The sequence below is a fragment of the Euphorbia lathyris genome, chromosome 8 (assembly GCF_963576675.1).
Source record: "Euphorbia lathyris chromosome 8, ddEupLath1.1, whole genome shotgun sequence".
Lineage (NCBI taxonomy): Eukaryota > Viridiplantae > Streptophyta > Magnoliopsida > Malpighiales > Euphorbiaceae > Euphorbia > Euphorbia lathyris.
In genome coordinates, this window is record NC_088917.1 from 54,135,099 (window position 1) to 54,150,548 (window position 15,450).

At 36.5% G+C, this 15,450-nt stretch overlaps 2 protein-coding genes across 2 annotated transcripts; both read right to left on the minus strand.

The window, feature by feature from the left end:
* Positions 1 to 2,363: 2,363 nt before the first annotated feature.
* On the minus strand, positions 2,364 to 5,847 carry LOC136202078 (jasmonate-induced oxygenase 4-like). The gene is made up of 4 exons (XM_065992533.1): positions 5,456 to 5,847; positions 5,132 to 5,379; positions 2,837 to 3,170; positions 2,364 to 2,746 (listed from the first exon to the last, which is right to left on the minus strand). The coding sequence occupies exons 1-4, from the start codon at positions 5,681 to 5,683 to the stop codon at positions 2,510 to 2,512; spliced, it is 1,047 nt and encodes a 348-aa protein (XP_065848605.1). The 5' UTR covers positions 5,684 to 5,847; the 3' UTR covers positions 2,364 to 2,509.
* Positions 5,848 to 6,914: 1,067 nt separating this feature from the next.
* On the minus strand, positions 6,915 to 15,128 carry LOC136203949 (protein LATERAL BRANCHING OXIDOREDUCTASE 1-like). The gene is made up of 3 exons (XM_065995161.1): positions 14,680 to 15,128; positions 14,282 to 14,609; positions 6,915 to 7,151 (listed from the first exon to the last, which is right to left on the minus strand). Exons 1-3 carry the CDS (start codon positions 15,126 to 15,128, stop codon positions 6,915 to 6,917), a joined length of 1,014 nt encoding a protein of 337 aa, XP_065851233.1.
* Between the last annotated feature and the right edge of the window lie 322 nt (positions 15,129 to 15,450).

Below are 15,450 nucleotides of genomic sequence, written 5' to 3' on the forward strand. Positions count from 1 at the left end.
ACGTATATTTATTAATCCACAAACAAGATAAACAGTTTCGGCTCTTATAATAGATTTAATAGTTTTGAATATATATACATATACATAATATGAACACACACGTTTTAAAATAATAAAGATAAAAATAATACTAACAAATAGGCCGAAAGTGACGAAGTTGATTTTCCCCTTCAGTCTTAGGAAGCAAAGGCATGAGATTTGAGTTCAGCCAGGCAAAATGTAGCCTGTGTCAAAAAAGTTCAGTACCATGTTGCAGACATCAGTGTCGACTATTCCCTAAAATTGTTGATAAAAAAGCCCACCAAAACCGTCAGTACCGGGGGCGCTGTCCTTATTCAAGGCGAAAACTGCCGTTTTAATCTCCTCAAGAGTTGGCCGCATGGTTAACATGGCATTATTAGTCGCGCTGAGTAGGCTTGGTATGACTGCTGCAATTGGCCTCTGGTCAACTGGTGGCGTGTTATAGGAGAATAGAATAGTGTAAAAATCGATGACATGTTGGGAAATTCTCGCTGAATCGAAAGTCATGTCATGTCACCCTCAATCACAATCCTATTTATACCGGCTTGAGCCTTCCGTATCTTAAAAGCTCTATGGAAGAAGCTCGTGTTATGATCTACTGCCGTAAGCCATGTCGCCCTGCTTTTCTCATGAAGAAGGAGCTCATATCTGTAGAGCTGGGCCGAAGCCTAACCAGACCTAAGATCAGGTGAAAGCCATTAGCGGAAATCTCCAATTGAATGTTTTCTAGTCGCCGCTTTGCATCTGCAATATTAACCTCAATTCTGCCAAAGACAATGCGATTCCAAGTTCTCAAAACTAGACGGAGCGTTTTAAGTTTATGACAAAGCAATTGAGCTGTGCGAGCGATAGGTGAGACGAAGCCCAATGAGAAACAATCACATCAATGAGAGACGAATGAGTAACCCACATAGATAAAAATATAAACTGCGACAACCGAGGAGGGCCGATACTGTAGTGAACCAGCAAAGGGCAGTGATTAAAGCTATGTCGGGGAAGAGCTGAGCAGATGACCCTATCCCAGTGATCAAGAAACGAATTAGACACAAGATTGGATACTCTCCCATGATCAATTTGGCTTTGTCAAAGGTCGGCTCATATCAAACTGCATCGTGGGGTTTCTGAAGGGGTTAATCTGCTCCAGAAGTGGTGTTTTGGCAGTAATATTTCTATTAAGGTTGATACAAAGAAGGCTTTTGACATCGTTTGATTGAAACTTTCTATACTTGAGGTTTTAGTGGCTTTCGGTTTTTTACTCCAATTCCATGATTGGGTTCCATGATTTGGTTCTCTGTTTCTGCTGAGTGTCCTCTTCTGTGCCGATCTAGTTGGAACGAGGAGCGATGCTCCCCAGAGAGCTACAACCCATTTTCACGAAAAAAAACTCCCCAAAAGTTAAAAGTGAACCATGTGAAAGTATCAGTATCATTTTTATTAATTGTTTTCGCTAATCTTTAATTTTGCAGCATGCTTTTATTATTTTCCCAACAATTTGTACCTGGTGTTATCTTCATTTAATTGTTTTTGTTGTATAAATTAAAGTAACATCCAATCATGTTTGAAACCATAGGGGAAGAGTGGGACCATGTGTGCCACCACCAACCTATGCTACATTATACACATGAGTTTCTCCTTAATGTCACTTTTTTTCTACATTTTCAAGCAACTGATTCACCAACTCCTCATAGTGTCTATAAAGTTGAGGATCATTACCTAATTGAAAAATTTGCATTCTGCATTTGTCTATCAACATTTGAAAGAAAAAAAAAACGTTATACTAAGAATAATTTTTTGACAACTGCAGAACTGTTTGGAAAACAATTGGGGATTTAATTTTGGGTTTTGGTCTGGAAATTTATCAGTAACGTAGTATATATAACAAATACTTTTTAGCATTTATTAATAGAATTAACATTTTATATAGTTTTATTTTAATTTTTCATATATACGTAGATTTGGCCATGTGAAACGTAGAGCGCTTGATGCGCCGGTTAGGAGAACCGAAGAGTGGCAAAGGGATGTAGTGGTGAGGGGTAGGGGAAGACCTAAGCAAACTTGGAGGAGGGTGATCGAGAGTGATATGAGTTTATTGGGAATTGAGGAAAATATGGTAGTGGATAGGACGGAGTGGAGGGAGCGAACCTGTGTCGCTGACACGACTTGATTTTCACGGTTTTATATGATGGTTCATGTTAGCCGACCCCGAATCATTTCGGGACTAAGGCTTTGTTGTTGTTTGTTGTTGTATATATACGTAGATTTTTTTTTTTTTTAATGTTATACTAAAATTGCTCCACATTTAGAAATACTGGATCAGCCTCTAAATATTAGCTACACAAACCTTAACAAATATATTCTCATTCTTTACTCTTATTATCTCTAACCAAACACCTCATTTGACACCACATAGGTTTGAGAATGGATATTACAAAAGAACAGAGGGATTTCTTATAGTTGGATGATTATAGATGTAATAAACCCAAAAAAGTTATATCTTAGCTCCTTCAATTGGTCTCTTCCCTAATTGGTAATACTGAAAGTAAAGACTAACATAATCTTTGACATTGTTGTATAATCTTGGCCTGGATTCATCAATCAATGCATCAACTGGTTTGATCTCTTTATCTGAATTAGGAATGCAGAAAACAGCCAAAGTAATCCTATCCTTTTCTGAATTTGTCACCACTCTGTGAACTGGGCTCTTGAATATTCCATTGCTCATTATCTACATATATATGGATTCATCTTCAAAACATAATTAAAAGTAAAAACCCATTTTAAATTGAATTTGAATTTTCAAGTATTGTGGAATTACCTCAATTTGATCACCAGCATTGATAAGAAGTGCTTGTGGAATGATAGGAACCTTGAACCAGTGATTGCCATTCAAAAACTGAAGACCTTCAACTTGTTTGTCTTGCAGGAGAATCGTAATTGCTGATGCATCTGCATGTGGTTTCACCCCCAGAATTCGATTGGGCCTCGGACATGGAGGATAATAGTTAAATCTGGCAGTCATCAATGCTCCTTCTGCTTCTCCATACTGCTCCAAAAAGCAATTTTCCTCTAAATTTAACGAACTTGCCATGGCTTTTAGAACTATTTCGTTTATTTCCTGCGACTTCACAAAATATTCTTGCAATATTTCCCTGCATCAAACATTTTTATTATTAATGACCCATTTCTATGATCATAAAATGTCAAATTGATTCAATTTGACTCAAATGTATTCTACAAGTCAAGTAATACTATCACCGTTTATTATTTATTATTGCTGTTAGTTGTTTCCGGTTTACTTGTTATAGTAGATGGTATGAATAGTTCATTTAAGTGTCTTGTATAATATCAATCAAAAAAAAAAAAAAGTGTCTTGTATAATACTATCAACATCTTTTGTTTTTCAATTCTAAACAAAATCGTTTCTTGTATTATTTGAAATAAAAGAAGCATAAAGTGTTATTTAGTTCTATTCTATTTAAAATTTTGTCACTTGATCCTATTGTAATAATGTAAATATAGTATGAGTCTCTTCTCCTTGTATGTATATATATGTATTTGTAATAAGTTAAAATATATCAATGTAATATCTTAGTCTATATGGTATTCTATGAATTTCTCTCTATTTCCATAGCCTGTGATATGGTACCATAGCCTTGTTTTGCCTTTTGTTTTGAGTTTCTGGAATTTATTTATGCTTTATGGGCAGAATTTCTGGATTTGTATGTTTGGGCTGTTTCTTTCAGCATTACTGCTGAAAAAATAAATACTGAATTTTAAAATATTAGTTGATAATATTTAACTTCAAATTTTAAGTTAAACATTTTGACTTACCAGAATAAGTGATCATGTGACTTAATCGAAATACTTAAGTTATGTTATCAAACAAGCTTAAAACCAATAAGCACTTAAAGTATTAATTTTAAGTGCTCAAAGTCGTTATCAAACATGGCCCTTAATCTCACATCAACCCTCCCAAGAGCATCCTCTTCCGTCGACCCTCTCATTTGCAAATTCCGGTGACCAATCTCCCAACACGTGGCAGCACCGTTTCCGGCGACTTTTGGTGTTCCGGCATTCCCTTATCATTTCCAACCTTCCTGTATGGTTTATGCTACTTAGATTAGTGTTTGGATTCTTTGTATAGGTTAACAGTGATTATTGCACTCCTGGCCTCTTCTTTTGTTATCTGTTTAACCTGTTTTTGAGTTGTATTATTTGTTTCCTTTTTGAGTTGTATTGTCTTTAAGACTGTCATTTGTATTTGTAGCAAGCTCGACATGATTAAAAATCCATACTCCGGCTTGAGAGAGAGTGTAATAATGTAAGCATGGTACGTATGGATCTTGTAGGTATGAGTCTCCTCTCCCTCTATGTATATATATATGTGTGTATTTGTAACAAGTTAAAATATATCAATGTAGTATCTTAGTGCACATGGTATCCCATGGATTCCTCTCTATTTCCATAGCTGTAACACCTATTATTCGGTCACATTTGGCCATTAACTATCCTAAATGGTAAAATTTCATTCAATTTGGATGGAGACTTGACAAAAATATTATTCCCCTTATATGCGGTGATATTTTGACACATGTACTTAACACGTCGCCCGTCTTAAAGTTTATTTACTTCATAGATTTTCTTATACGAAAATAATTAAATAGATTAAAAAAATCCTTAAACTAAAATTTAAATGTCAAAATATCATCACGTGTCAATAGGATAATATTTCTCTTCAGTCTCCTATCCAAATTGGATGAAATTTCAACGGTAGAATAGATCAAGAACCAAATTACAAAATTTTAGATATATCAAGAGCGAAATACCAACACTTGAAAGCGAAACCAACCATATATCCATGAATTGAATGAAAGATTGAAGGTTTATATTAAAGAGCCCTAAACTTCGCTATAAAAAACTGATTGGCCCTAAACTTACTTAGTTTTGAGTGAGCTATTGGCCGATTTAATTTATTTAAAGTTATGTAATGTATTAGTAACCTAAGCTTATTTATTTTAGCAATCATTTCAGTTTATCCAAACTCAGTCTTATTCTATTCTAGCACATCATATTACTTTAAATAATAAAAAGTAAGCCAAGATTGAATTACCTAAAAGCTGGGGGGTTTTGAGGCCAGAATTTGAGCTGGCGTTGATGTTGTGGAGTAAATGTAAGATACAATCGATCAGTCCAATCAAGCGTTTGATTCTCTGAAACAACCATGTCATTCCCATACCCTTCAATGCTATCACTTTCTCTTGAGTATTTCTTCTTCTCTTCTATTGGTAACGCAAAAAAATTCTTGGCTGCTTCTCGCACTTGATCCAAAAATGAATTTGTCATTCCATGATTTACTACCTAAATCCATTCAAAACAAGCCTCAATTTTAACCAATTTCAAACAGTTTAATTCAATTGTAGCAATTGCATAATACCTGAAAACACCCCCAATAAGTGAGAGCTGATCGAAGTTTATGAAGCTCCTGCGGCCGAGTTGAAGGATAAGTGAGAAGACAAATATCAATTACTGATACGTTGATCAATGGAACTGGAGCATCTATATCTAGATCACTTCCCTTATAGAAATACTTTTCCGGTGGATCTTGCCCGTTTACGGCCATTTCTTGAACGGATTTTGGCGTTGACTCTATATTGGCAGCCATTGAAAGTAAGAAGATAGAAATCTGAAAAGGTTTTACAAGTTTGTAGACAGAAGTAAGGCAATCGCGAATTCAAAGATTTCTTTTGTTGAACCATTATCTACCCCCCACTTTGTCGAGATCTGAGTTTTCTACCAGTTTCTACGCACCAAGCATAAAAAAATGTATATTACATTCATTTTTTTTTTTTAACAAAATTAATATTTTATAGTTTCATAAAACCAAATTATATTTTATTGAAATAAATAAGTTGTAAATTTAGTGAGCGGCTAAATACCGCCCCAAATTACTTATCACCCTACTCACTTGGACTTTTTTTTGCTCTTCTCATAATTCTCCAAAATCATAAACCCGAACAACAATAATTGATGTGTGACAACCCGAGCCTTGAAAATAGATGATTACGATTCGGAAACATTAAAATTTAGATTTTTTTATCAAAGAACTCATGAAAATAATACATATTTTTCATGACGATTTTGCATTTTTCGTCACAAAAAATAGAACGATTTAGTAGTTTTCGTCACTAATTTTTTTACGATTTTACATATTTCAAAATTTGGCCTAAACGGATGCGGCATCCGCTCGGTCCATGGTGGGGAATTTTGAAATTTTCTCTCAATTTTTTTGCCAGTTTTAAATTTTTTTTTATGCAAAGGATAAAATTGTCTAAATGGGGACGGTGATAAATAATTTGTGACGATAAATAGCAAAACCCTAAATTTATTCGGTTTTTTATTATTATTAAAAAAACTGTTTGAAAAAAAAATGTAAATTTAACTATTAACTTAAGGAAATGATAAAATAGATTTCAAGTAAAATTAATTTTAGAAAAATTCAACAATGTGTTTTACTATTATTTAATCTATTATATTAAACTCTCAAAATATAAAATATTATTTAAAATATTTATTATATTACTAATATAATTATTATTTTTTTTGAAGAAATATAATTTTGTATATAATTATAAATAATTTGTTAAAATACTAATACTTAAATGTAATATATATATATATATATATATATATATATATAAAAGTTAATAAGCTGAATCAGAATATAGTGTACAAACTTTTAAATATATCAATTCATATTACCTTAATTGGTAAATTCAAAATATCATTATGATCTCGATATAGTTTACAAACTTTTACTTAAAATGTAAAAGCTGAATCTTCATAATCGGTTTGGTTTGGATCACATATATTATTTGTAGAAAATAAAAAGTAAATTAAAATTTGACAGTATCGAGAGGTATCTTCCCACTTTGGAAACATTCAAAGTTGATAGCAGGATAATTTTTGAGCTTCCTATATTGTTGAGGTGTTTCTTCATCAATCAAAGCTTTTACTGGTTCAATCTCTACTTCCGCATTGGGCAAATGAAATATTACCACTGATATTCTTTCCTTGTTGGAACTTGTTGTTACTCTGTGCATTGGGCTCTTGAATATTCCATTACTCATTATCTGCATCACATCATATCACTATCAAAAGAAAACAAGATCCAACTCTAATTTTACCAGTTTGCATAGTTGGCATGCTTGATTGGGACATACTTCTAATAATAATGTAATTAAGAAATTATTAAGGATTAACAAAATGTCTTCTTTATTACACACTAAGTCCACTTTATGTCATGCTTTTTCTATAACAAAATTCATAAAATTCATTTTCGTGTTCTCAATATAATGTCCAAAAACCTCCTGAATGATTTTTGTTTTGATGTTGGGGGTACGAATCCAATTCTAGTACTCGATAACTCTAGGTATTATGTATTGTTTTATGATCATTACAGTTAATATACATGGATATACTCTCTTAAACAAAAATCTGAGATATGTCAAGTCTTTAAAAAATTTAAATGTTTGGTGGAATTTTTTTCAACACCCCTATCCAATCTTGTGAATTAGGGTGGTGAGTTTCAAGTCTTAGATCCATTCTTTTTTGAAAATGGTTTCAACTACTATGTATCGTGTCCTTATACACTTGAGAAATCGGTTGTGCGTAAAGAAATTATAGGTACATAGTTGAAAATGGGTTCTCTTTATGGCAACATGCACAAGTACAACCACATTATTGGATCAATGCATTTTGTCACGACCTGAATTCGTGACACGCAGACGATGCGGATGCTTGCTGGTTGAACTTAAAATGTCGGGTGCGGGATTAGCATTAAGGATGAGTACGTGCTATTTAGATGGCATCCCATCCTCGGAGGGGTGTTCATCTAGGCACTAAACTGGTTCGGGAGCTGATCCCGCTCCCCTGATGAGCCCATGGGAGGGCGAAAACCAGTGAGCATGGAGACGACAAGGCTGACCTCAAGGACTTTGGCCCAACTTGAGGTGCCGCACGGGAGTTGCCTCTGCGTGAAAACTCTGACCCCGTGACAAATGGTATCAGAGACGATAGTGTGCTAGCTGTGAAGTTTGCCAAGCGCTCCGTTGGCCGCGGTGGCGAGTCTAGGTTGCGGACCGCAAGTGGTGTGCTCGAAATGGAATGAGCACGAGTAGGCAGGAAACCGCAGCGAAAAATTCGCCAAGCACTCCAGGGAAGCCACGGTGCCGGGTCCTAAGGAGAACAGGACTGAGCGAACGTGGAAGCTGCTCGCACCTTAAGCCTCTAAGTCCTTGCCCAACTCGAGGGGGTGTCGGAAGTGGGTGTTTTTGCCAAGAGAAGCGCGAGACACGAGCAGGCAGGGAATCTCCACACTGATCATGGCGTACAAAAAGTCATGCACGAGGACGTTGCACGAATTGAGTGGGGGAGTATGTCACGACCTGAATTCGTGACACGCAGACGATGCAGATGCTTGCTGGTTGAACTTAAAATGTCGGGTGCGGGATTAGCATTAAAGATGAGTACGTGCTATTTAGATGGCATCCCATCCTCGGAGGGGTGTTCATCTAGGCACTAAACTGGTTCAAGAGCTGATCCCGCTCCCCTGATGAGCCCATGGGAGGGCAAAAACCAGTGAGCACGGAGACGACAAGGCTGACCTCAAGGACTTTGGCCCAACTTGAGGTGCCACACGGGAGTTGCCTCTGCGTGAAAACTCTGACCCCGTGACAATTTGAAATGGCGGTATATGCTATTAATGGCTTGCCTATGGCCCAATTACATTTTGATTTTCCGTTTCATTGTTTATTTGATTCAGTTCATGATTATCATTTCATGCGTGTTTTTGGCTGTCTTTTTTTTTATCACTGGCTTCATCTATGTAACAAAAACAAACTTGACCCTCGATTGTTACCTTGTATTTTCTTAGGTATCTACAAACAATACAAAGGGTATAAGTTTTTTAATCCTCATTCTCTGATAGTTCATGTCTCACACCATATTTTATTTGATGAACAAATTTTTCCATTTTCTCATCACACAACAACAATAAAACCAAAGCCTTAGTCCTGAAATGATTCAAGGTCGGCTAACATGAACCATCATATAAAACTGTGCAATCAAGTCGTGTCAGTGACACAAATTCTCTTCCTCCACTCTGTCCTATCCACTATCATATTCTCCTCAATCCCTAATAAACTCATATCACTCTCGATCACCCTCCTCCAAGTTTGCTTAGGCCTTCCCCTATCCTCACCACTACATCCCTTTACCACTCTTCAATCCTCCTAACCGATGCGTCAAGTGCTCTTCATCTTACATAGCCAAACAACCTTAGGCGAGTTTCCATCATTTTATTCTCAATAGATGTAACCCCTACTTTTGCCATAGTTATTTCATTACTCATCCGATCTTTTCTCGTATGACCACACATCCATCTCAACATACGCATCTCCGCCACCGACATCTTATGAATGTGACCGTATTTCACTGTCCAACACTCCGTACCATATAACAATGCTGGTCTGATTCCCGTGCGGTAGAATTTTCCCTTGAATCTATTAGGCATGTCGGGGTCACAAAGGAAAACCGTAGCACTCTTCCACCTCGCCCAACCAGATTTAATCCTATGAGCAACATCTCCATCTACTTCTCCATCTATTTGGATAATAGATCCTAAATACCAGAAGCAATCTGAGGCCTGAACAACTCTCCCATCTAGGGTGATTGTCCCTGCCTCCCTACTCATATCGTTGCTAAATTTACACTCCAAATATTTTGTCTTACTTCGGCTCAATATAAAGCCTATAGATTCTAAAGTTTGTCTCCATAGTTCCAACTTCCTCTCCACACCTTCTTTCGTCTCATCAACCAACATAGTATCATCTGAATCATGGTATAACATCTTAAAGTGAACACGTTAGTTCATCCATAACGATGGCAAAAAGAAATGGGCTTAGTGCGGAACCTTGATGCACTCCAATCGTAATAGGGAACTTTTTAGTCTTTCTAACGCTGGTACATATACTCGTGCATGCTCCCTCATACATGTCCTTTATGATGTCAATATATTTCCGCGAAATGCCTTTCCTTGTTAAGGCGCACCAAAGTACTTCCCTTGGTACCTTATCATATGCCTTCTCCAAGTCAATAAAAACCATATGCAAATCTTTCTTCTAATTTCGATAGTGCTCCATTAATTGTCTCATTAGATGGATGGCTTCCATAGTTGATCTTCCCGGTATACTGGTTTTCAGAGATCTTCACCGTCCTCCTTAGCCTTTGTTCGATCACTCGCTTCCAAAATTTCATAGTGTGACTCATTAATTTGATTCCTCGATAGTTGGCACAATCTTGGACATCACCTTTGTTCTTATACAAAGGGATTATGATACTTTTCCTCCATTCTGATGGCATCTTATTGTTTCTCCAAATTTTGTTGAAGAACGTAGTCAACCATTCGATTCCTCTTTCTCCCAAACATCTCCAAATCTCAATAGGGATGCCATCAGGTCATACTGCTTTCTTCAATCTCATCTTATTTAATGCCATTTTGACTTCACCCTTTTGAACTCCGCATGCAGTCACAATTTATCATATCGTGATGGATACTTATATCTCCAACATCTTGTCCGCGATCTCCATTGAATAAGTCATCAAAATAGGACCTCCATCGTTCTTTGATATCTTTATCTACAACTATGACTTTTTTGTCCACATTCTTCACACATTTAACTTTTCCGAGATCTCACGTCTTCTTATCTCTCATCCGAGCAATTCTATATATGTCTCTTTTTCCTTCCTCCGTATCCAACCTTGTATATAGATCTCGATTCACCTTTGCTTTAGCCTCCCGTATGACCTTCTTTACTTCCCTTTTAGCCTCTTTGTACTTTTCGTAGTTCTCATCACTCTTGCATTTCCCCAATATTTATAGGATTCTCACTTACTCTTTACTGTTTGTCGTACTTCTTCTGTCCACCAAGATGTGTCCTTACCCGATGCCATGCTACCTTTAGATTCCCCTAGAACTTCCTTCGCTACTTCCCTTATACTATGCTCCATCTTAGTCCATATCGAATCTATATCTAGATCCATATTATAAGTCCAAATATCTTTTTTGGCCATCTCATCCACAAATTTTTGTTGATTCTCCTTTTGCAGTTTCTACCACTTAATCTTAGTCTCCACTTGTGGTGTTCGTTTTCTTATACATCTCCTACTTCGAAAATCAAGCACCACTATTCTATGTTGGGTTGTCGTACTCTCACCAGAGATCACCTTACAATCAATATAACTCTTTCTCCAAGCACTCCTTACTAGGAAGAAGTCAATTTGGCTCGCATTACCGCCACTCCGATAAGTCCATAAGTGGGATGTTCTTTTTATAAACCATGTGTTCATGATACTCAAGTCATAGGCTGATGCGAATTCCAAAATATGATTTCCTGCTTCCTTTTTATCTCCAAAACCATACCCTCCATAAACACTCTCAAACTCATCTTGCCTATAACCCACGTGTCCATTGAGATCACCGTCCAGTACCATCTTTTCATCCCTAGGAACCTGTTGCACCACTTCCTCCAAGTCCTCCCAAAAAGCGTGTCTTATAGAGACATCTAATCCTATTTGTGGCGCATATGCACTTATGACATTCACAACCTCATTCCCTATCACGAGCTTAACACTCATAATTCTATCGCTCTTTCTAGACACCTCTACTACATCATCAATATACTCCCGATCAATAAGAATACCTACTCCATTTCTACCCTTATCCTTTCCTGAGTACCATAGCTTATAACCCAAGGATCTATCTCTCTAGCCTTAGCTCCAACCCACTTAGTTTCTTGTAGGCACATTATATATATTCTCCTCCTCTTCATAACATCTACAATTTCAACTAATCTTCATGTCAAAGAGCCTATGTTCCATGTCTCAAACCGTAACCTACCACCCCTACCCCTACCCCTACCATTACCGTTACCGTGGACTAGCTTATTTACCCGCAACCCTTGCAGATTTGAAACCAGCCCCGGGCCCTGGGGTGGCGCGCCGACCTAGCAACCCTTGCACATTTTTTCACTACACCCGGGTCTGGGAAGTGCAGCGCGTCGCTGAGTAGGGAACGCCCCCACGATATTCATATTTTGGTTCATATCATAACACTGTCTCATTATATTTTATTGACTGATGGTTACTTTCTTGGATATATAATTCTATGCCTTTGCATACACATCATAATAACAAGCTTGGCGCTGCTATCACTACTTTGTGTAATTCAAACATAAGGTTGCATGCAAAGAAACTCTACATGCACATACCTTCAACAAAGACATTGCATGAAAATTCAAATACCATGCATATAGAGTCTCCAACCGGCCCATGTAATACAACACTTGGCTCAAAAATCAGTGTTACACCGCCTTCTAGTTGGTTGTCTTTAATGATTTCTTTTATAGGCACCTTATGGAAAAGGTATACATGGAACAACCATCAGGGTATGTAAATCCTCATTATTCAGATCATATTTTCCAATTACATTGCTCTATTTATGGTCTCAAGCAAGCACCCATGCTATGGCATGAGTGTGTGACATCCGTGCTACATAATCTTAGTTTTCGAGGCTCTAAGTCTGATGTGTCACTGTATTACTTTTTGTCATATTTGGATCTAACTCTACATTCTTATTTATGTTGATGACCTCATTCCCACTGGTAATAATTAAATTGCAACAAAATAACTCGATACTAAATTACAAAAATGGTTTGTTGTATATGACATTGGGGATCTATATTTTTTTGGTTTATAGGATGCGTGCGACTCTTGAGGGATGGTTTTACATCGAGGCAAGCATGTGGATGATTTAATTGACCTAGTTAAAATGGTAAGGTACAGTGCTATTTTGACTTCAATAAATCCTACCGAGTAGTTGCAAAATTGAATGGGTGAACCTTTTAAGGACCTTTTTCTTATCTTATCGTTACTCGTCTAAATATTGCCTTAGCTTTGAACAAGGTCTCTCAAATTGTTAGTGCCCTCACACATGTTTATTAGGACACTATAAAACGCATACTCCACTACCTTAAAGGCATGTGGACATATAACCATCGATTTGTTCCTAGTTCGAGTACTTTTAGGTTGCATGCATACTTTGATACAAATTGGGCCAATTCACTAGAAAATTGAAAATCAATGGCCGGTTTCACTGTCAACTTAGACCTAATTTGATTTTTTGGTGTTCACGTAAACAATGTGCCATCACCCGGTCCTTAACCGAGGCCGATTACATGGCATCCGCTACTATTTCTTAGAAGGTGTCCTGGCTACAACAATTACTTTTTGAAATTTGTTTTGGTTTACATTCTCCAACCTCACAGTGGAATAATCTTAGTGTTATATATCTTATGATGAAACCCATTTTCCACTCCTCTAGCAAACATTTGGAAATTGAGTTTCATTTTGTTCGAGACTATGTTGCTAGAAAAGCGCTTCATGTGCGTTATGTGTCCTCTGCGAGCCAAATTGAGGATGATTTGATCCACGCCTTGTCACGGGGATGATTTCAAGATTTGACATCCATGACAATAGTTCCTTCACGTGCTAAACTTGTTGGGGCATGATATAATTGTCTCAGTGTAGAGTCTTAGTCTCATAAGGATTACGGTTATGGGTATTTTCTTGAATACATTTGATTTCTCCTTGAGATGTACACTTAAAGTGCATACCTATAACTAACTAATAAAAATGATGAATTGAATGCATGTAGTAGAAGTTTTTATTTATTTATAACTTATAGTATTTGTTTGTACGACAGAGTGATTTCATTGGGTGACGAATCCAATCTCATAAGTGGTAAGTAGAGATTCAAGTCTTTACCACATGGACCGACCCCTTATTAACTTTTGAAGAATTGCTTTTGATTTCACGGTTTCATATGATGGTTCATGTTAGCCGACCCCGAATCATTTCGGGACTAAGCCTTTGTTGTTGTATGCACAAAAATACATAATTTTTTTAACAAAAAATATTACATTTATTTTTTTATTTACTTTCCCATTTATTTTGTTAGGGATATAAAAGAGGATAGGATCCACAAGGAGGGCTATGTAATTCATAATAAATTAAGGCCAAAGAAAGAATAATTAAAAAAAAAAAAAAATTCTTAGTTGTCTTGCATGCCTTGTTAAGAGTTTTTGTCTTAATATTATAAGAATCTTTTGGTTCCAAAAAAGAGCATAAAAAATAATTAATTTACCTGGATTTGATCGCCGGCATTGACAAGGAAAGCATGAGGAATAACGGGAACTCTATACCATTGATCATCTTTAAGAATTTGAAGAGCTTCAACTTGTATATCTTGTAAAAGAATGGTAATTGCTGATCCATCTGAATGAGCTTTTACTCCTAAAATTGAATCTGGTTTTGGACATAATGGATAGTAATTAAACCTTGCTGCCATTACTTGTTCATCTCCATATTGTTTCAAAAAACAATCTTCTTCTACATTCAATGATCTTGCCATTGCCTTAAGTAGAACTTCTGCTATAACCTTCATTTTTTCTGTATATTCATCTACTACTTCTCTGCAAAATAAAGATTTTCAATAACATCTATCTAGAATTCTGATATCTCCTGATGAACATAATTAAGTACCTGAAATCAATAGGATTGTTAGGCCAAAGTTGAAGGTTTTTTGAATTATGTGGGATTAGATTAAGGAACAGCCGATCAGACCAGTCATGAACTTGGTGATCAGAAAGAATTGGGTCATTTCCATATCCTTGAAAATCATTCACTGCTCGAGCATACTTTTGTTTCTCCTTTGTTGGAAGATCAAAGAATTGTTTGGTCACTTGGCGTACTTTATCCAGGAATGAAGTGGGTACTCCATGACTTACAGCCTGAAAGCAACCCCAAGAACTGAGAGCTTGTTTAAGTTTTTGAAGCTCTTGAACACCTTCCTTAGAAGATGAGGAGAGTAGGGTGAGATTGATGAGAGGAAGTGAGATTAATGGAAGGGAAGAAGGTATGATTTCTTTGGTGAAATACATAGGTGGAGGTTCATCTCCATCAATAGACATGTCTTGTACATACTTGGACATTCTTTTTGCTGATGAGTTGAATTCAATTGTAAGGTACAAGCTATATATATGTGTGATACTATTTATGGTTAGAATGATGAAAGAAAATATAGGGAATCTTTGGGCCTGCCATTTTGGCTCATCTACTCAATTTTGGCACATTTAGTTAATGGAAGAGAAGAATTAATAAATATAGGGATTTTCCGTCATTCTCGACACTCGAGCCGGATAATGTTTTCCGCTCGAGCAGCATAATGATGTAAATTGATAACAAACGTTGTAAATTGTAGGATTCCTTTATTCTTATTCTGTCAAAAAGGCAGTCTTTTAGAGTTATGGTAGG

Coding starts and splice junctions, on each gene's coding strand:
- LOC136202078 (XM_065992533.1), bottom strand. CDS start 5,683: ATGGCTGCCAATATAGAGTCAACGCCAAAATCCGTTCAAGAAATGGCC. Junction 5,380..5,455: donor CTTATTGGGGGTGTTTTCAG/GTATTATGCAAT, acceptor GAATGGATTTAG/GTAGTAAATCATGGAATGAC. Junction 3,171..5,131: donor CAAAACCCCCCAGCTTTTAG/GTAATTCAATCT, acceptor TGTTTGATGCAG/GGAAATATTGCAAGAATATT.
- LOC136203949 (XM_065995161.1), bottom strand. CDS start 15,128: ATGTCCAAGTATGTACAAGACATGTCTATTGATGGAGATGAACCTCCA. Junction 14,610..14,679: donor AACAATCCTATTGATTTCAG/GTACTTAATTAT, acceptor TTTATTTTGCAG/AGAAGTAGTAGATGAATATA. Junction 7,152..14,281: donor ATGCCGGCGATCAAATCCAG/GTAAATTAATTA, acceptor GATGTGATGCAG/ATAATGAGTAATGGAATATT.